The sequence below is a fragment of the Octodon degus genome, unplaced genomic scaffold (genome assembly GCF_000260255.1).
Source record: "Octodon degus isolate 3935 unplaced genomic scaffold, OctDeg1.0 scaffold00080, whole genome shotgun sequence".
NCBI lineage: Eukaryota > Metazoa > Chordata > Mammalia > Rodentia > Octodontidae > Octodon > Octodon degus.
Window position 1 is genome coordinate 7,845,434 of NW_004524656.1, and position 22,078 is coordinate 7,867,511.

The 22,078-nt window shown below is 52.3% G+C and overlaps 1 protein-coding gene across 1 annotated transcript in view; it reads left to right on the top strand.

The window, feature by feature from the left end:
• Positions 1-22,078, top strand: part of Dscaml1 (DS cell adhesion molecule like 1) — a 320,586-nt gene that overhangs the window by 249,149 nt on the left and 49,359 nt on the right. The window contains exons 9-11 of the mRNA XM_004636465.3: positions 544-822; positions 1,208-1,327; positions 2,179-2,355. Coding sequence (XP_004636522.1) covers positions 544-822; positions 1,208-1,327; positions 2,179-2,355 — 576 coding nt within the window. The remainder of the gene's footprint in view (positions 1-543; positions 823-1,207; positions 1,328-2,178; positions 2,356-22,078) is intronic.

Here is a 22,078-nt window from a genome sequence, read left to right on the forward strand (position 1 = left end):
ATATATAAAGCAATGGAAACAACCCCGGACATGTACTTCTGCTCACCTGTCCTAATGTCTGATGACTGGTGGAAGGAGAGGAGAGTATAGCATGTTGGTTTTAGGGAAGCAGCCAGGAGGGAGTCTATGGCGGAGGTCTGGGCACGGGCCCTCTTGCCTGGCACCTGCACATCCCTCCTCTATCCGTGCAACTCCTAGAGGGCTCTGAGATACTCGGCTGAGATGAGAACATAGACAAGCTCAGCAATGGGTCAGCAGGCAGATGGGGGTCAAGAAGCCCAACAGGCAAATTCAAGGACCAATCTGAAGACCAGGCCTAATACAAGTGAGTCAAGGCCCTAGACAAGACAGTGGGTCCAAGTTCAGGAGGGGAAGTGGCCAGGCCTAAAGGCAGAGCTCCCCAGTATTTCTGAGAGGGAGGGCCTGTGTGAACAAGGGGAGCTCGATTCAAGGCCAACCCCAATGTTGGGCAGCCCTAAGCCCAAGCGAGGCAGCTGGCCAGACCCAGGCAAGTGGGACCTGACCACCTCCCCTGCCCCCTAGTGCCCCCTCTCATCCAGCCCTTCGAGTTTCCACCTGCCTCCATTGGCCAGCTGCTCTACATCCCCTGTGTGGTGTCTTCGGGGGACATGCCCATCCGCATCACCTGGAGGAAGGACGGACAGGTGATCATCTCAGGCTCAGGAGTGACCATCGAGAGCAAGGAGTTCATGAGCTCCCTGCAGATCTCCAGCGTCTCCCTCAAGCACAACGGCAACTATACCTGCATCGCCAGCAACGCTGCAGCTACCGTGAGCAGGGAGCGCCAGCTCATCGTGCGCGGTAAGTGGGTCAGGGCGGCCACGGTGGGGGGAGCCACACAGCCACTGCTCTGGAGCTCCACTTAGAATCTCAGTGTCATGGGCCATGCCTATAGCAGGGCTTTTAAAGATGGAGCACTGAAAAGTCCAAGCTTTTCAGTTCCCAGGGCAGGAAACTGAGGCCCAGAGTAGAGAGGCTCTTGCTCCAGTAGTCCATTATCGGTGAAAGCAGAATTGGAACTCAAGACCCCCACCTCCCATTTCAGTGTTTGCATCTTGGGTTTCAGAAACTGTCCCCTTCCAGCCCTATGGTGATCTGGGAAGGGCTGACACCATGTGGAAGGTGCCCGAGCCCTAGGAGACCTGTAAAACACCCACGTTTTTCACTACCTTTCCTCTTCCGTCAGTGCCCCCTCGATTTGTGGTGCAGCCCAACAACCAGGATGGCATCTATGGCAAGGCTGGTGTGCTTAACTGCTCAGTGGATGGCTACCCCCCACCCAAGGTCATGTGGAAGCATGCCAAGGGTGAGTCCTGGCTCAGCCAGCAGCTGCAGGAAGAGAGGGGAGGGGAGGGACAGGGGTGCTCTGATGGGACGTGGGCCTGTTCTCCACTTCTAACCCGCTAACCCTGGGGAGCATCATAGGTTCTGAGCTTTTGGGGCCCCCTTGCTACACGTAATGTGGGAGCCATCTTCAGACAGGGTCTGTGGACCTGGGACAGCCTTGTGCTGGCTCCACATTTCCTCTTGTCACCATGGGCTTGACCCTCTTCCCCTTCAGCCCTAAAACAGTGCACACTGACTTTTCCCACCAAGCCCTGCCCACCCTGGTACCCCAGAATCTCAATGCCTAAGGCAGCTTCTCACCAGTCTCCCTGTCCTGGGATTTTGGCTCTTCTTAGAGCCCAGCTTAATCCCAAGAACTCATTCAGTATCTGACCAAACCCAGTATCATCGACTTTGTCCACAGCTGACACTAGGGAGGAGGAGGGAGTTCCCCAAGCCCTTACCCCACAATGGCTGGCCTCCTTCCCAGGTCTACCTAAGACCAGGCCACTGCCATCTGCCAATTCTTTCTTCTTGCTGAGGAAATCACCCCAAGGAAGCTCAGAGCCAAGTGGACATTGTACTGAGATCCTGTACCCACTCCATCCCCTTGTCACAGAGCCAGGGCAGGGCCAGACCTCTTTGAGGGTCTCTCCTGTTGCCCAGCAGGGACTGTGTGGCTCTACCACCCCAGGATGATGCAACTCCACTACAAAAATGACCCTCAGTGGGCATGAAGAAGGCATCAGACTCACTGCCAAGGCCCTGTTTCCAACCCAAGCCCACTCCCCCAGACACACCCCATCTCTCCTAACCTCTGCCTCTTCACAGGGAGCGGGAACCCCCAGCAGTACCACCCAGTGCCCCTCACCGGCCGCATCCAGATCCTGCCCAACAGCTCCCTGCTGATCCGCCATGTCCTAGAAGAGGACATCGGTTACTACCTCTGCCAGGCCAGCAACGGCGTGGGCACCGACATCAGCAAGTCCATGTTCCTCACGGTCAAGAGTGAGTACTGGCCCTGTGCCCCCCACACCTCGACCCCATCTCTGCACGCTCCCTCCCTGCACCCAGGGTCTGCACTGCCCCACCTATGGAGAGGAGGCAGGAGGGATTCCCCATTCCCAGGTGTGCAGGGGACCCTCCCAGGGGGCATTTAGGGGCGCTCTCATCTAAAACAAGGACCCCACCACAAACAGCACCCACTCCAGCCCTGGCAAGTTTGTGTACCAAAACAGGAACACTGCCTCAGTTACTTTGATCTATAAACCGGCAATCAATCTGAATTTTCATCTCAAACAACTTGCTTCTGGTTCTTAATGTATACCTGCTGTGTACAACCTGTTTGTGACTTAGGAGGGAAGATGTTGCATGTATAGTGCAGGAGACAAGCCTGGAGTTAGAAAACTGGGTCCCATGCCAAGCCTGCCTGGTGGTGACCTTGAGCGAGCCCCTTCGCCTCTCTGTGCTCCAGTGTCCTCGTTGCAGCTTCCCCCCAGCACACACCTCACCAAACTGTTACTACGTGCATCACAGAAACTGGCGATAAGAATGGGACATGCTGTTTAAAAGCTAGAGGAGCACAGCTCTTATAACGCGATCCTCCACCTCTGGCTTTAATCCCCAGCCCAAAGCTGGCCTAGGGACCTGGCAAGGCCATTGGTTATTTGCCATCCCAATTCGTTTCAAAATCACAGCGGTCATTCCTGTGGATGAGCCTATCTCTGAATACTCAGAAAGGGGCTGAACAGTGAAGTCCCTGAGAATCACAGTGGAAGAACAGTCCCTCTGGTCCCTTGTCAGGAAATAGACACTGGGCCTTGGAGGGCAGAGCAGAGGGCCTGAGTTTTAGCATCAGGCCTATCAGAGTGCACACGGGACCAGGACTCACTTACCCTGGGCCTCCAGCGGAGGTACTTGGCCCCTGGCATCTCGCTGTGCTGATCTAAAGGGAGTTGCACTGCAGTAGGGCTCTGTTTCATGTCGAGCACAGGTCCCATCATACACATAAGGTGGCCAGTATGGCATCTGACCAGCAGATTCAGCGGTCAGCAGTCACTCTTTGCACAGCAGTCCTCCCCAGGGGCTCAGGAAAAAAGCTGCCAAGGGACAGCCCGTCACGTGTGGCCTGCCCCACACCTCCCCAGGTCCCTCCTCCAACCATCACAGCTCCATTACTGCTTGCCCACGCCCGTGTTCTGCTCAGCACAAGACAGGGAAGCCCAGCGAGGCGATCGATGCCCAGGGAGCTTCAAGCCGGAATCCCCGCCCTGGGGAGCCGCTTCCCTCACACTATCAAAAAGCACTTTGTCCTTAATAAAACCAAGCAATCAATCTACATGCCCCAGCCAGGGAGAACTTTGCTAATTCTGCCTTCAAGAGGCGAAAGGGAGAGTAGGCACCTCTGGAACATCTTAGGTATTTGATCCTTATCTTTACACTGTCAGCTAGATGAGCCCTAGTGAACTGGGCTCTGAGGGGTTTTTTTTGTTTTGTTTTGTTTTTCGTTTTTTCTTTTGGTTGTGGCTGTTTTTCTTTTAAGTTAAAGGATTCCATATAAGGTGTGTGACTGTCGGTCTGTGGCGCAAGCAGGAGGGTTTCCCAGGGAGACGCAGGCATGTTGGGGACACTCAACTCTATCACAGTGCTCCTGGTGCTGGGGGGCTATGCAAATCACTTTGCCCCTGGGGGTGGCATTTCTTCTATGCCCCACTCACTGCCAGCCCAAATAGCAGCAAGAAACCAGTGAGGTATTGGAGAAAGCTCGGTCTATAGATCCAGAGCTGCCAGTGAGCATGCACAACACAAAATCACACACACACACACACACATCCTGCCCACCCCCAGGCAACGAGTGGTGGGAGTTTCCTACAGCACTAATCAGTCAGGCAGAACCTAGACATCTGTGTGTCCCTCCTTGCCGCCCTTTGCCCACTTTCATTTGTCTTGTCACCTTCCTCTGCTTCCTCCCTCCCCAGTTGGGCACACAAGTGCTCCCTTCTTACATCTTAACTCTCACGAACACCTCCAGGTCACTTTTCCAGTTCACCTGCCTCCCCAGCAGGCCCACATGTCCCTGTGTCGCTCACAGCTTCTGGTTCTTCTTTCACCCTTTCTCATACTCGCCCTTGGACACGGGGGCTCCCATCCCTGTCCCCTACTTCTCCCCAGAGATTTGTCTCAGCCACCCTCAAGGGCTCATCCACCCTAGCACCCACAGGAGTGGAGGATGCAGGGACAAGGGTCTCAGAGGCAGAGGGCTGAGTGAGGGAGTGCCTCCGTCCCAGTGGCCCTGCAGTGGGGCCTTCGTATGCCTGCCCTTCACTGGAACTTCTGTTTACCTGCTGCCCCTACTCAGGCATCGGCCCGCCCTGACCCAGACAGCCCACCCCCAGCCACCTCAACCACGTCCTCTCTCCTGCTAAGTTCTCTGCCCTCTTTCTGTCCCCCACCTTGGCCCTGCTCTGTCTTTCACTTCCTTCATTCTCCCTCCATTCTCTCCTACTCCCCCTCCTCAGTTCATCTTCAAGGACACAGGTAGTGGGACCTTCAGGGTCTGGACACACGTGTCACCAGTGGGCTTGCTGGAGGAAGCTATTCCTGGCCTCCCCTAGTCCACTGCAGACACCCACCAACACTCCCCATGGCCAACTTGCAGAGCCACCCAGAAAGACCTGCCACTTGAAGTTTTTCAAGGCTTGCCTCAGTGCCTCCACACACTTAGGACATGTTTGATCTGAGATAGCTCCATCTTGCTGGGCGTCACACTTTCTCAAGCTTTCAGAAGGCAAGCTGACCTTCACCTCCCACTATACCTAAGAAAACAGAATCAACACATCAAAGGGAATAGAACATCAATAAAAGGCTTCAAGGGTCAAGCTGGACATTTGTAGTTGGCCTCTGTTGAGGAGCATAGCCACCCTCCACCCCACAGCTTCCAGCAAGCACTGAACACTCACTGAATAAGTCCCAGGAATAGAACAAACAGACTGGAGTTCAAATCTCAGCTATGCCACTTGATAGCTTGACATCTAGGACAACAGGCTCTGTAAGCCCCAGTGTCTTTGTAAGTTTGGAACTACACCACAGACCATCCCCAACTTAGCAAGCTTCAACTTCACAATGGTCCAAAAGCAACATGCATTCAGTAGACACTGTGCTTTGAAATTTGAACTTGATCCTTTCCTGGGCTGATGGTACAGGGGCTAACACTCGCTCTTGATGTCAGGCAGTGGCCACGAGCTCCGAGATGACAAAAATGAACGATCGGCACTCAGCAGTGCATTGTGCTGCTAGGCTAGGTGCTCACTAGGTTGGGTACGTTCTGAGCATTTTCAATTCAAGAGATTTTAAGCTTATGATGGGTTTATCAAAATGTAACCCCATCGAAAGTCAAGGAGTATCTGTACTTTTTATTCATTGGTAGGGTTTAAAAGAGATCATGTACCTACAGCAAGTACGAGAATACTTGGCACAGAACACACATTCAATAATTGTTGGCGATTGTTGGTTTTCAGGGCTGAAAGGCTACTGATAGGTAAGACAGAGTTGCTGTTGTCAGGGAATTTAGAATCATGAAAAGGAAATAAACATGTACTCAAAACAGCAATAATGCACAAAATAATAAGTGCTTTAAAGGGCTTCAAACAAGGCGATTCCAAAAGAATCAGAGAAGGAATCATCAATTTTACCCTGGCGGAGAGTAAGGGGGTGTCAGGAAAAGCCCCACAAAGCCATAGTCTCTAAGTAGGGCTTGAAAGGTGAGAAAGGTTCTGACAAGAGCTGAAGGGGAGAAGGGTCACGGTGCTGCAGACATGAGGAGACAGCATGAGCGAGCTCGTGGGGGCAGGGAGGCCTGAGAATGCTACGGGGAGGTGAGATCTCAGGGTGCCTAGCAGACGGTGAGGGGGGATACACAGGGAGAATGCAATATAAGATCTGTGAGTTCTGAGAGCTCAGTGTGGTCCTCCTATGTTGATCTGAGTCTTAATGCCAGGATCTAATCCCGAGTTCCAGAAGACTAGGGGTCTTGCTCCAGTTCTTGAGGAACTGCCATGCAGAAGCCCCACAGGGGCCTGTATTAGGCAGAGTTCTCCAGAGTTCTACTTATGTCCAGTTCTTCCACAGGACATAAGTAGACAAATAGGAAGGGTGGACAGGAGGGTGGATAATAGGAGATTAGGGGAAATGGTTAGGGGAAATAGCTCATGCAGTTATGGAGATGGGCAAGCCCCATAGCTAACAATCTGCTAGGTTATGCTTATAACCCAACTCGGCCCAAGACCACAGGGCTCAGAACAGGGAAGAAGATGGTATGACCTTCAGTCCATGGCCAAAAGCTTGAGAACCAAGCGAGTCCCTGGTATAAGGTCTAGAGTCCACAAGCCAGAGAGTCCAGAGCCCTGATGTCCAAGGGCAGGAGAAGAATGTCTCAGGCCTAGGCGAGAAGTAGGAAATCACTTCTTCCTGCCTTGTTCATGCTGTGTGGGTCCCCAACTGATTGGACAGTGCCCACATTGAGAGTGAATCTTCTCCAACTCAGTCCACCAACTCACATGCCAATCTCCTGTGCAAACACCCTCACAGACACCAGAAATAATGTTCTGCCAGTTCTCTACATGTTCTTTAATCCAGTCAAGCTGATGCCTAAAATTAACCATGATAGGGACCTGGAAAGCTGGGAGTTTGTTAAACTTTTCCAAGTACTGGGACATCCTTGATGGCAGTGGACCAGGCCCAACTGGCTCTACCTAATCCTCCCCAACCCAAGTCTTGCAGTGAACCAAGCCCCTAAGTACCTAAACATCTTGCTTGGTGCCACCCCACCCTTCACTACACCTGACAGCTTGTTAAACTCTCCCTGTGCTTTGCCTATGAGGTTGGCAGGCAGTAACTACATCTCAGAGAACTTAGCATATTAAACAAAGTCATTGGGTACTTTTGCCCCAGCAGAACATGTATGGGCTCATGGTCTTGTAGAAGACGCACAAACTGAGAGTCCAAAGTCTTGTCCCTGGTCCTGCCTCTGACTACTCCTACAAGTGTCTGAGAGTGTCCCTTCCCTCCTCTGAGCCTTGCTTTCCTTATTATACCTTAAGCGGCATAAAACAAAACCTTATCACTAAGTAACCCAAGACCCCTCCCAGCTCAGACAAACCATGATTCCAGCAGCATTTGTGCTTTTTTCAGGGCCCCAGACTGCCTTCCAGAATTTGGTTGAAAATAAATGTAATTAACAAAAGAAAATAACCACATCCACAGAGCTGCCTTTCATCTCCTTTTTAAAATATATTTAAAAAGAGATAATGACCAAAAAGAGGAGGCAGCTCCTCCTCCAGCTGACACAAGGGAGAAAAATAAAGCATCTTCAAAGAGAACTCTTCAGTGAGAGGCAGGTACAAAGGAGGCCGGCTGTGTTTTGACACTGCCACCACGCGGCGGTGGCTGCAGGGACTTTGCTGGCCCCTCAACCACAGGTTACCTTATTAGACACGTTCTCTTATTGTTCCTGGACTCCCTCCACCTTCGTGAAGGCTCCAGTGATTGGGCCTCAGACAAAGCCCATGGCCAATTAATCCATAAGGGCTCTGTGTTTGGTTTGAGTTTGATTTGTTTGTTTAGTGAAATGTCAGACCAATTAAAGGGAGATCCAAGAGTCCTCAGCGAGCACACATCCCTGCAGAGTCACAGGATGTCAGGAGGGAGTCAATGGGGCCAACTCTACTGAGGATGAGGGATGGAGGAATCCCGCGCTGTGAAAGGAAGCCTTGGCCCAGAGCATGCTGGGTTACCTGCTTTGGTTGACTACAGATACTAAGGTCAGAGATGTGAAACCTTAGAAAATGTGACTGTGAGTCTGGTAACCCGAGATGGTCCTAATTCATATTTTCCCAGTGGAAATCCCTCCTTGTCACACAGAGGCATCGCCTCCCTTAGAGCTGGGTGACTGGGACCCCTTACCCCATAGGGCAGACTGAGCAGTCCATGCACCAAAGGAATGGCAGCCCAGAGCCTGCAGATCTCTCTCCTGACCACACTATAGGTACCCAAGAACCCCATGCCCAAATCCCTGAGCTTTCTTCCTAGGCTCCCAAGGCCTCCTCCACAATCTTTCTTCCTCTGAAATGCTGATCCATCAGAGGAATCTTCAGCCTGAGAGGGGCAACTTGCAAGGCACATCAATGATGTCGAGACACACAGATGCCAATGTTGGCCCACACAATGCCCCTCTCAACAGATGTTAAACTGAGACAGAGAAAGTCAGACAAGGCCTGGTAGCAAGTCCTGTCTCCTCACCAAAAAGAAGCTCCTTGGAGGCTGTGGCTGGTCTCACCCTGCAGCTGCTCCTTCCCCTGCTCCTGACCCTGGCTCTGTCCGAGGTGGGAATTCTCATTCTTGGCCCCCTGTTCAGCACAGGCCTCTGTTCACTTTGGCTGTCCATGACTGGTGACTGGCCCCTCAACCCACGGGGCTGGTTGAACCACAGCTGCTGTCACAGGTCACTTCCTCAGCTCCTGTTTTGAACTTTATGAACTCCCCAATTTGGTGAGAAGTGAAGGTACAGATCCTCTGCCGGAACTGTGAACAGTTGAACAGTCAGAAAAGAGCCAGGAAAGCTGAGTGGTGAGTGGGGCTCAGAGGCTGGCTTGGGAAATGGGTCGGGCTGGCCCTGCCACAGCTGTGGAACCTGGAGACTGCTACCTGCTCTTTCCTTGCAGGTGACAGTCACCTACACAGTCTCAGAGTGGCTAAGAAATCCCTTCCCTGTCCTATGCCAAGCCAGGAGTCCACTCTGCAGGTGGGGGCTGGAGAGAGAGAGAGAGAGAGAGAGAGAGAGAGAGAGAGAGAGAGAGGATGGAGGAGTGAGTCACTGTAATCATTTCCATGGTGATGATTATCCAGCTGGCTCTTAGGCCTTATTGATTTTCAGACTTTATAGAGTAAGGAGCAACACTCTGTCTCCTGCTTCATCAAACAGAGGGGAGAAGAGAGGCCAGACACACCCTCTCCCCGGGCAGGCTCTCCACTGCAGCTTCCTTAGTGGAAGAGCAAGGAGTTGCAAACATGCTGGAGACGTGGCTGAGGGGTCTACAGCACCCCCAGGCTCTCTCACCCTCTGGAGGGTCAGGGAGGCTAAAATAAGTAGCTCAACAAGAGGCCAAAAAAAGTCTAAATCAGAAAGTAGGGATTCTGGGTCTCACGCAATTGCTGCCCACTATGCCCTACGTAGACTAGGGCTTGTCACTTACAATCCCTAGAACTGAGGGCTCCTCTGTTCAGCAGATTCACCATCCCTCCCTTAGAGCTGGGTGACTGAGACCCCTGCCCCACCATCCCTCTGGAACTTTCCTTCATCCTTTAAGCATTAATAGTGTCCTACAAGTTTATCACATTCTATTGAGCCAATGGATACCCCAAGGCGTCTGCTTCCAGTTACAGGCCCTGGCTTTCAGATACTGTAACCCTAATGTTTTAGGGTATCCTAGAAAAGATGAAGATGAGTATGAACCAAGAAAACAAGGCAGACCTTAGTGACCTCATGACACCAACAGTGCTTTTGCAGCAATGTCACATCACATCACATCCCAAATCTATCCCCAAAGCGAATGCTGGCACCAAGGTTTCAAGGTAGACCATGACAATCTCCATGTAGAAATCCTCCTACCCTCAATCCCTACCCTCAACACCATAGCATCCAAGCCCCCAGCAGGCAGGGGGATTTTCTTGAAGGCGCAGAAGGAATGACCCTGCCCATATGGCCTGCACTTCTAATTTAAAGTGTCTGTCTCCAGCAGTCTCAACAAAGCCCTTCTTTCCACAGATGCTTTGACAATGGTTGCATAAAGCACCACACCATCACTGTTCCCTCTATAGCCCCATATTCAGAGACTACAGCACAGAAGAGTTCTTGGACTCCACGATATCAAGGACAGAATCATGGCCATCCCACGTGTCAGCCAAGGCAAAGGTGCTAGTCCTTATGCACCAGCCCAAGAGCCAAGATGATTGCAGGTGGCTTGATTTAGTAGACACAAAAATGCAAGCAGGCAGGGGGATAAGCAGTGCCTTGAAGGCCTGCCAAGAGCTGCACCCCCAGTGATAACTGAAGCCCCTCTAAAGGGCAGGGGCAGAATAAATTGATGCAGCAGCCAAGCAACAACCATCTACTTCTTAAGCAGCTACAGGCCCAGCATGGTGTCACTACCTAGGTATTCATCTTTTTCCTGTTGCTAATAATACTATGGACTGGGTACACTGTAAAGAAATTAACTTTATTTTGGTTCATGGATTTGGAGGCCCAGTGTCTGTCCTACTGGCAGCGTCACAATGCAAGGCAGACTATTACGTACTGAGACAAGGAGTGTGTGTGTGCATGTACGCGCGTGCACACAAACACACACACACACACACACACACACACACACACACACACACTGTGGTTGCTTTTTTCTCTTACCAAGCCACCAGAATTCAATCATGAGGTCTCAATCCTGGTGCCCTTCTCCTAATCACCTCCCAAAGGCCCACATCATAGTCAGATTAATATTTCACCCTTTTCATATCTCACAAAGGAGGTCAAATTCAAATGCATGGACCTTTTGAAACTATAGCCAAACCATAGCAGTCTGAAAGAGAAAGCCAAGATTAAATCACCACCCCTGCCCTCCAGGAATTTACAGACAAGTTAGGATGTTGGAACTAACTTTCAGGAAAAATAGGCAAGGTCACATGTTAATGTACGATTGCATCAATGTGGTTGTGAATGTTAGGCTTGGAAAGGAACAAGAGTGGACAGACAGGGAGAGACTGGGCTTCCTGGTGGAGTAGAGCTTGAGTTGATCCTTAAACAATAGGCAGGGCTTGAGCAGGCCTAGAGAGAAAGGAGGCCTCCGGGAGGAAGGAGCAGGATGATCAAAGATGCTGGGGCAGGAAGCCTGCCTGCGGAGCCTGCAGAGGGCACCTGACTAGAGGGGTGGCAGCTGGGGATTCGAGGCTGAGAGTGGATAGGAAGAGCATTACTGCAGTCTGCCACGATGTACGTGAGGAGGGGCAGGACACCAGAGTCCTGAGCAGGGACCAGAGAGAAAGAGAGGTTCTTCAGGGCCAAGTATCAGGTCTTGGTGGAATGCACAGAAAAAGCCAGGAGAATCAAGAGCTTGAGGCTGGGCGGGGAGGGAAGCAGTGCCTCCTGTGGCAGCTGCAGAGGTGGGAACAGAGAGCGTGCACAGGTGCTGGGACAAAGAGAGGCGATTGTGCCCTGAGGACACGACTGACACTGCCGGCATTGCCACTTGGAGCCGGGAGCTAGACCACATGACCCTCAGCCACACCCAAGGCGATTCGTGAATCACTGTGCGGCTGGTAGGTGTCGTACCTTGCCCTGAGTCAGAAAGCAATGGGACTGGTGGCTTAAGTACAAATTCTCCCAGAGCCCCAAACCATTATCCTAACTCTGCCCAGCCTCTGGGCCTCTTGGACCTATAGAAACTTGAGACACAGCAGAACTGTGATCCTAGAGAAAGTCTTCTCCTCCCTGTGTCTGTCAATGTCCTGCTTGGCCACATGCTGTTCCTATTCCACACACAGCTACTGAGCACCTGCTCTGTGCCTGTCCCTGTGCCAGGTCAGGAGGTATAGGGGATGGGATGGCTGGGGTCTCCTGCACTGCCTCCCTTGTACCAACATAGAATGAGCTCCCCATACACCAAGGAGAACAAAGCCCCCACACACTGGCACTGTAAGTCCCCACTGGATTGGCGAAGCAAAAGCTGCAGCTGCCCCAGGTCCTGTACAGAGAACTTCTCACCATGTGCCAGGTGCTTGGGTCAATTACCTCTGCACCAAACACTATGAACTAGGGAGTTTTAAACACCCCAGACTTAGTCTCTCCCATTTCCAGAAGCCAGAGTCTGACACCAAGGTGCCAGCAAAGGTGTCAGAGGAGGGCACTGCCTTCTTCAGTCACTGTCAGCACTCCTTGGCCTTCCTTGGATAGTGGATGCATCCCTCCAGCATCCACCCCTATCATCACCACATGTGCGACTCACCCCCTCAGTCCCCTGTGTGTCTCTCCTCTTCACACTAGGATGCCAGTCCTTACCCATTCCAGAATGACCTTACCTTACCTCTAGATGACGTCTGCAGAGAGACTATTTCTAGATAAGTTCACAATCACAGCCACCTTTCTGGAGGACACAGTTCACCCAACACAATCTAAGCCAACTGATCTGCTACTGGGAGCTCCGACCTTTCAGAACTGGGTAAAATGCTCTTCCTCCTGACTTCAGCCAACCATTCCCCCCAAAGGCAAGTAGTTTTCTAAACAAAAGCTCCTTCTAGAACAAGAGTCTGTAAGCCCACCCCATCCCTCGTGCTCAACTCCAGCAGGGATCTATGAGTGGGATCGCCCGTTCTTTAGGCTAGATTGCCTCTGGCTGCTTTTGAGGTCCAGTGGCAGACCTGTGTAGTCTCTGAAGAGATTCTGGTGGCCTGAGTCCCATCTCTCATCTCTAAACCTGCTTGCATGCTAGGACTGTGGGGAGGAAGAGAACTTAATGAACGAATTCATGGAAAGCATTCACCCTAGTACAGGCACATGGTAAGCATTCAGTAAAGGCCAGCTATTGCTATCATCTTTCCACACTTCTCAAGCAAATAGAGGAGCAGAGGCTCCTTGGGGAAGAGGGGGCAGGTCCCCTCCATTGGAGAGCTCTGCCCCTCCACTGCTTGTCCTCGTTGGCAAGCAGCCAAGAGGAAGTGACCAATCCTATCTTCTAGCTAACCAAGGTAAGCCCTGGCAAGTCTGAGGCAACAGAAGCAGGTGTGCAGTCCCAGCCTCCAAGGTGCAGCCATTGCCAGGGACAGACCACCCTAGACCCTCCACACATGCAGTGGTACCGCCAGTTCTGATCCCCAGCTACCAGGGCAGTGGATAGTGAGGGTCCCAGGGGCCCCCAGCTCTGTGAACGCCTCCTCACTGGCTCTCAGAGGCAAGGCTGGCTGCTTCCATGCAATCTGAATTAATCTCATGCTTCAGGTAGAGCTGGGCTAATCAGGGGAGACAAGAAGCCCAAGTGGGTGCAATCAAATTAACAACGCCACAGCCCTAGCTCTTTAAGAAGGGAAAAACAAGGTAGGCACCAGACTGAACCCCACACCCCTCAGCCTGTCCCAGGGGAAGCCCAGAGCTGCTGCCACCAAAGCTCAGCAGAGCTGCTCCCACCCCACATGCCAACAATGCCCCTTTGTGGTGGCTTATCTCACAGTGCCAAATGGGGCTGCTTCTTGTCGGGAGCTTGTTAACAAGGAGCAGACACAAGCCTTTGGGAGTGAGGGAGTGGGCTGGGCTGGGCTGGAGGGGGGATGCGTACCTCTCCTGGCTGCATAAGACCCTTTCCAAAACACAGAGGGGCCCACTAGGAGTACATAGAGCTCTCAGCCTTCAGAGCACAGCTCTCAGGGAAAGCCTCTTCCAGGGGACAAAAGAGGCACCCAGGGGCACATCTCAGTATCCCCATCTGTCTTAGCTAGACATTCTGAGGCCCCTGGAGAGATTCCCTTTTGACTTCTAGAAGGACTTCTTGAGAAAGCAGTGTCCCTTCCCTGGGGATGGTGGAGAACACCCCAGCCTTGCTGCCCTTCTTCCTATGGTAACAGGGTCCACTGGGTGGGGCAGGAAAAGGAACTAAGTGCAAGGGAAGAGGAGTTGTCGCCCCACAGTTCTTCCCCCAGACCACAAGTGAGGACCACCGGGGTTGGGGGTGGTTCCTGCAGGGAACAGAGGACCACACCCACCCTGGACCAACTTAATCACAGCCTCTGATAGAGGGGGTTGGACAGTAAGAGCTTTTGGCATTGCCCCGGGCTCTCTCCTGTAGCCCAGCCTCAGGACCCCTTGGGCCCTTCCCAGACAGCCCACCTGGGACAGCAGTCCAGCCCCATCCTTGCCCCACAATTCCCAGACCAACCCTCTCTTGCCCCATATCACACATTTCCCTTCAGAGGAGCTCCACTCTGGCACTCCCTTCCTAGGTACCTGCTGCACTCTCTACTGTCCTCTTGCCTGTGTCACGCAGTGGGTAAGAGCCCAGATGCCCAGGCGCAGGACCCCCCGCTCTGTCCTTCAGCTATTTGCTTCTCTAAGCCTCAGTTTCTCTAGCTGCAAGCGGGAATCAAGAGAGGTATTGTGAGGATTTGTGCGAGTCAGCACATGCCCAAGAACTCAGACCCGTGCTGGGCATAAGGAGAGCCCCTCCAGAAAGTCAACTATGCGCTGGGACAGGGCTGCGGTGCTGCTCAGGGGCTGCCTGAGAGCACGCTCCCTTGTGTCCTGCCAGCCCCCACAGCCAGCAGCGTTCTCCCGCTTCTTCCGCATTCCTCTTCCCACACACACTGCTCCTGTCCCTTGGGTGTTCATAGCTGAACTTCCCTCCCTGGTGACTTGAGGTCTGTCAGAAACACCAGCTGAGCTACAGTCCCCGAGGAACAGAGGGAGAAGGGAGACAGAGGAAGCCTGGCTCTTCGCCCCTACTCTACCCCAACCTCTGACCCCACCCGCCTGGCCCTAAACCCCCATTTCAGCCTCCCCTGGGCTCCGCCCCAAATGCCCTCACAACAGGGGAGGAAAAGCAGCCAGGTGGGAGAAGTGAAGGCCAAGACCAAAGGAAAGGGAGCTGGGCGCTGCCAGGGACTCGGGCTTGGTCTCCTTGCATCGCCCACCAGCTGGGTGACCTTGGACAAACAACTTAACCTCTCTGAGCTCCATTTCCTCATTGGAAATGGCTGGGATAAGAGCCCATAGCCCCCCCCCCCCTTCACAGAAAGAGGTTCACTTGGAAGGATGCACCATGCTTTGTAAATTAAAGGAGTAGATCTAGGGCAGCTTAGGGCTCGGAGCCCCGGAGGAAGCAAGGGGCTGGGGACCAAGGGAGGGCCCGAAGAAGCAGAGTGTGTGCTCCCCAGGCAGTGGCTGGGGACCCTAGACTTCTGCGTCCGAGCCTGGGGCCTGGTGGGAAAGTGTGTGGATGCTAGGGAGGGCAGTGAGGCCGTAGAGCTGTCTCATGGTCTTTTAAAAATCTATCAGCCTCTCACATCAAATTAAAATGTAAATAGCAGCTGGTCCAGGCAGGACCTCAGGGGTGACAGGAGCCGGCCTGAGAGTAATTTCACAGACAGGAACCAGTTACATCGGATTCTGACAACTGTCTTGTTTCTGAAATTGATTTCCTCTCCCCTCGGCTTGCTGCCCTGAGAGGGCCCTGGGAGCACAGGGAGGGGCGAGTACTCGCCAGCCCGCTGCCTCTTCCTCCGCACGGTGCCTGCCAATAAAACACCATAGGAACCAGGAAGAGGAGTCCTGGGGTCCCTGCAGGCCTAACAGGCAGGGCTCTGAGTCCCAGTGACCCGTCAAGGCTCTTCTCTGCCCTGGAGTGAGGCCTGCTGTCTCCCCAAGCAGGCTGCTCAGGTGCCGGTGTGGATACTAGGACCTGGGCCGGGAAGGCTTCTGCACTGGGTGGCCTCTACCAGAGTTTGCCCCAGTTTAGCCATGCAAGGTGCCAGGCAATGAATGGCAGGGCTTTGAATGAGACTGGCCTGCTTCAAATCAAGACTGGCACAGAGAACGCCCACCCAAATGGGGTCACACAGCACCATGCCCAGCTCCTCCCTGCTCTCAAGTCTGCAGAGTCTCTCTGTAAAGAGAAACCCGGTTTCCTTGGCTGTTAATTGAATCACATTGCAGGAAGCAGAGAGGCTGTATCTCGTTAAAGCTTCTGTGTCCTATTCGAGCCCTGCAATGCCCTCATGACTGTCAGCATTTTCCACCCAGGACTCAGCCACCAGCTCGCCAGCTCTCTTGCCTGGGCCCCTAAACTGCAGTGCCTGCTGACCACCTTGGAATTCGCCTGCTGAGCTGCCCTGACACAGGGAGGCCACAGCTGTCTGGTGACAGCCAAATCCCATTTCCCAAAGCCAGAGAGGGGCCAGGCAGGCAGACAGATGGCAAGAGGCAGTCAGAGCCTTGCAGCCACAGCTGGGAGGGGAAAGAACCACTTTCCTGAAGCTTTGGTTTCCTCATTTGAAAAATGGGCATAATGAGACTTGTTTCTCAGGGCTGGTGTTTTGGAGAAGCACCAAAGCTGAGCCAAGGGGCCAAGGCCTCCTGCTTATTGCCTGCTCCGTCAGGAGCATCACGGACATGATGGGCAGCTGCAGGGCTTGGGCGAGAAAGACAGCAGGCTTTGGAGCAGGGTCCAGCCCTGATGGGTTCATTTGTGTAAAGGGCTGATGAGGGATGGACGGTGGAAGGGTGAGCACGGGTGTGGAGGGAGTGTGCACCCTGGCGCTGGGGCAGTGTGGGTGGGGGTGGATTAAACAATCTTATCAGGCCACCGACTTGCAATTGACAATTGGGTCATCTGTGTGTGAGATGCCCTGTGGTTTACAGTAAAGGTGACAGATCAGGAGCTGTAAGGAAGACTGTGGCTGTGAGCATGTATTATAGACACCGTGTGTGTGTGTGTGTGTGTGTGTGTGTGTGTGTGTGAGAGAGAGAGAGAGAGAGAGAGAGAGAGAGAGAGAGAATGAATGAATGCCTTGGAGTCTGTGCTCTTGCAAGACCTGTGAACATCTCCCCAGGGAATTCTTGGGGTCCCCCTTCATCCCAGCAAGTCTCCGCAGAGCAAGCTTCTGTTGCACTGCCACTCAGTGGAGCAGGGAGACTTTGTGGCCCAGAGAAAGAAACAGAGAGGGAGGAAGACGAGAGTAGGTGGGGAGGCGCCTGCCACCCGGGCTTCCGTCTAGGAGGGACCACCTGGTCAAGCCAAGCCCGGCGGTCCAGCTCCTAGGAGGGCTGTGGCTCTGTTGGTGGGCACGGGAGGGTGCTGAGGTCCTCAGAGGCAGACAGGGCCTGAGCCAAGGCTGGGGTAGCAGAGAATATATTGCTCGTTATTTCAGCAGGAAGACTGTGAAGCAGTAGAGAGAATGTTCCCCTGTGACTCACCCAGAACGGGGGGCTGAAGACCCTGCGTGAAGAGCCAGAGTCATGCAATCCCTGAGGAGTAAACCAGTCTCTCAGCTCATCTTTGCTGCCTCTCTCAGACCCAGACACCCTCAGGAGCCCAGAGACAGAGTCCAGATCTAGGGCTTGTCTTGTTCTTTCCTGCGATGCCATTGGTTGTCCACTGGTTCAGGGAGCTTGCTGCTTCCCAGAAGCCACTTTCTTGCACTCCAGAAGGTACTAGAAAATTCCTCCTTAGGTCAAACAGGATGTCTGGAATTCTGCCTTCCCATGACCTGATGTAACGGTCAAGGTTACATCAAATGCCCCGGTGTGATTTCATACACAGCTGCCCATACTCCCTCGCCCCCTGCAGGTTACACATTACCACTTTCCAGCAGGGCTTGAATTCCACGCATCCTCCTGGCATACTACACCTTGTCATGTCTGTTGTTGGGTGGAGTTCCTGGAACAAGACACAGTGTCTCTTGAGGAGCCTGAGCTCTATTGAACAGGGGTACAGGTTTACCACTGCAGTCTTGTCATCCACCATTACTGTATAATAGCTTCAGGTGTCACACAGGTACTGCAACCTCCTATCTTGTTTTTCTTTTTTGTTTTCATTTCTGCTTTTATGGTAGGTCCTCACTACATGACCTAGATAGTCTCAGACTCCTGGGATCAAGCAGTCCTCATGCCTCTGTCTCCCAAGTGCTGGAACTACAGGTGCACACCACCATACCCAGCTTCCCATTTTTTCAAGATTGCTGCTTGCTAACAATGACCTTGGGCAAGCGGCTTCCCTGTTCAGCCTCGGTTTTTCTCTTTGCAAAAGGAAATTTCCAGATAGGAGATCTACACCTATTCCCTATATGTGACAGAATCCATACATATAATTTAAAAATCTTCCAGTTGTCATATGTGCAAAAAAGTAGAAAGGAAACAGATGTGATTAATTGGAATAGTATATTTAATTTAAGTCAGTATATCTAAATATTAACATGGGACCCATGTAAAGCACGTTGAAATATTTAACACTCTTTTCTTCCTTTATATGTGGAATCTGGTGCATATTTTATACTTGCAGCACATTTCAGTTGGACAGGCCACTTTTCAAGTGCCCAGCAGCCGCAGATGGCCAGAGGCTACATATTTAGCGGAGCAGGTCTTTATCTGCACTCTGCAATGCTAGGGAGGGTTCTATGACTCGGTGGAATATTCTGGCAAGTGACATCTTAAGCCAATAACTTGGTTTGGTGGATTTAGCCAATGCTTTCCTTAGAACAGGAGAGAGACACAAGAGCCTGGGAGCAGGAACAGAACCCAGGATCTTCTTTCCTAATATGTATATTTTTTATTAGTGCTTATAAATTAGATAGTGTATGGGGCTTGATTTGGGCCTTTTTGTACTTGTATGTAACACACTTTGATCAGATCCATCCCCTCATTACTCCCCGGGACCCTCCCCCAGGCCCCCTTTTCTCTTGTGTGGCATTCTCCCTTCTATTTCATGGCAACATTGTCTTTTTTCTAGATTCAAGCAATTAGGGGGACTCTTGTGATCCTTGTCTTTCTGGGCTTGGCTCATTGTGCTTAATATAATGATCTGCAGTTCCATCCACGTGCCTGACGATGACATGACTTCATTCTTCCCCGTGGCTGAATGGTCTCCCTGCGTGCGCACACCACCTCGTCCCTATTCATGTTGACAGGCACTAGGCCAACTCCATGGCAGGCTATCGTCAGCTATGTCCTGACAAGCACGAGTCCCCTGGTGCCTCTACAGTATGCTGCCTCTCGTTTCTTTAGCCTTACACCAAGGAGTAGGATAGCTGGGTCAAAAGGTAGTTTCACTTTTAGTTTTTTGCAGAATCTCCACACTGATCCCCCGAATGGCTGTACTGCTTTATATTCCCACCAGCAGTGTAGAGAATGGACCCAGAGTCCCTGAGGAGCCCTGCCTGCCAGGTCTTGCATGTATATGCCCCCCTCTCTTGTCTTCACAACTGCTTTGTGGGGTGCAGAAAGCCACATGGCTGGTGGTAACAGGATGGGAGGCAGGCCTGCTGACACCCAGCTCTGCAGCTTCTCTTTTCCCCACAAGTGGGCTCTTGTGACCTCGCCTCATCTCCACAGAGGGGCCAGTGGGACCACTGGGTGTGTGGCATGGCGCTCACTTGGTGGTCATCATCCTGCTCATGAGAGGGTAGGCAGGGCTCACCTGAGGCCCCAGGCATGGTTATTACACGGGATTGGAAGTTTGGGCTCTCTGGGCACCCTGATGTCCCTGACTACCCACATGTTTTTTGAATAACCCTGAATGGAAAACTCCCTATGGTAGAACCAGCACATATGGATGTATAGAGGTTGTGTACTGCTCAAAGGCGTGCAGCTTGCCTGAGGGGCAAAGGGGTCTGCTGTCTGCCCCATTGGCCACATTTTGGCTTATGGTCCCCGACTGCATCTGGCCCAGATGAGCACCACACCCTCCACAATCTCTAGATGGGTAACTACAAACCACCAAGAAAGACACAAACGGCCGGCAAGGGCCTCAGCCTGGCACAGCGCTGGGAAATCCTTTGACCAGAGAAAGACACTTCCGTTCTGCGCTGCTTTTTCTAGATTCTGGCCTGTGCTGAGGCTCGGACGGCCATGAGTTCTCCTTTTACATACATGCGTAAACACGCAAGCACACACATGCACACACACACACAGGTGAGCACACACACGGGAACACACACACACACGCGCACACGCACACACAGCCCAGGAATGAGATCCCTCCACCTAGGACACCCACCTGGCCCAACCCATGCAGGGGTTCAGACGTCAGCCCCTGGTCGCTTCATTACGGAAGAGCACAAGCTGCCCTCTTCCCCACCCCTCCCCCAGCCCTTCAATTCCTCCAGTAAAAGATGGAGGCATCTGCAGTGCAAGGCCCGACTTGTTGATGTAGAATCTCACTCTATATTCCACCCAGGTTTATACGAGTGAATTATGCAAATCTTTGATGGAAAAATATTCCTCCGCACATCCTTGAGAGTGTAAAACCTTAGTCAATAATTCATACTCCGATGTCTCTGACTGCAGGCTTTTTCTTCATTATAACTTGCACCTCGTTATTTGTCTTTCGCATTTTATTGTATATCCTAGTGTAATGCTGTGCATTATAAAATTTATCTGCTTCATTATTTGATGAGCCGGGGCTGGGGAATGTGCTGCATCGCTGGTGCAAGAGCCTGGGGCCAGGCCTGGCTTCCACATCAAATCCAGAATGACGAGAGAGCAGAGGACATGGCTGTCTCTGTGGTGTGACTTCAGGGCACCAAAAGCCACCCTTCATCCCTCTACAGCTGTTTTAATGTCCCCTCCCCCACCCAGTGCTGCCTTGGGTCACACCTTCACAGTTCCACGGCTTCCTTCCTTTCTCCAAAAGTGTATTTGTCCGTAGAAGTCAGATGTCCCTGGAGAGCTTGCAGGAAGAACTAGGTTTGAGCAGATCTCTAAAACTGGAGGGGAGAGAAGGTTTGAGGGCACTAGGAAGGAAAGAGGAGAGAGGGCCCACCAGAGAAATGGAGCAGAGACAGCGCTGGGGTGGGTGGGGTGGATCAGAACCCCATTCTTGGAGGGAACCCAGACGCCTTTGGCGTCATTTCCTAAGCTGTGCAGAAGTGAGCTTCAGCAAGTTTGTCAGAACCGAGGGTGGGCAGGGCTCTCCCCCAAGGCGGGTGGGGTGGGCGCGTCTATACTCTGGCAGCGCCCTCCACATTTATTACATGGTAGCCGCACACTGGGCACCTATACTTCTCCCAGCATGTTGTCACCACCACAGATCGCAGCCACTGCTTCGTGCTCTGTTCTCACTTCAAGTGGCTCTCCCTGATATCAGAGGCCTTACGCCTCCTGCCAGTCCAGAAGCCAGCTAAGGCCAGGCACACACACACTCATCGGATGCAGCACACTTCCCAGGTGCTTCTAGCCAAAGGGAATTTGCATACTGCCCCCACCCAGGAAAACTAGCTCATCAGATGTTCCTTGAGTTCAGGCTGCCGGGGCAGGCATCTATCTTTCCTGTCCCTCTAGCAAGCACCCTGACTCACGGTCACATGCATCCTCCCAGCCCAGCCTTGAGATGCTCTAGCTCGGGGATGAGTTGCACAGAGGAAGAAGGGGGGACTCCCCTGAGGCCCCAACCATCTTTCCCCTTCCCCCTCTCCCAGCTGCTGGCCAAGTGTTCAACTCAGAGAAGGGGGTCCATGGCTGACCTATTTCTTATCAGCCAGCAGGAGGAATTTCCAGGGCTCTCGGGGATTTCCTTGGGTCAGAGCTCAGGATGGGGTGAGGTGGGGGACCTGTTAGCCCTACTGGAAGGTTTTGATTGCAGTGGTTCTGTTCAGGGGGTCTCTTAAAGTATTTTGTTTGAAAGAACAAGGTAGGAATCAACAAGCCTTCACCATTCCTCCAAGTGGAACCCAGATTTGGAGCAGAACTCTTAACTGAAATTCAGTATTTCCAGCCTTTGTGAATCTTACCAGCTACAGTGTGTGTGACTGTACCGCCGGTAGAAGGCCAGAGATACTTTCAGGTCCAAGCGTATCTGCTACAGTATCTCCAAATATTGTTGCCCATCACTATAACAAAAGCATGGTAAAAATGACACAGTAATTATAAGACATACAGTAGATCCTACCTCATAAAGAGAAAAAGAGAAAAGCAGGTACTCATATAAGGCGT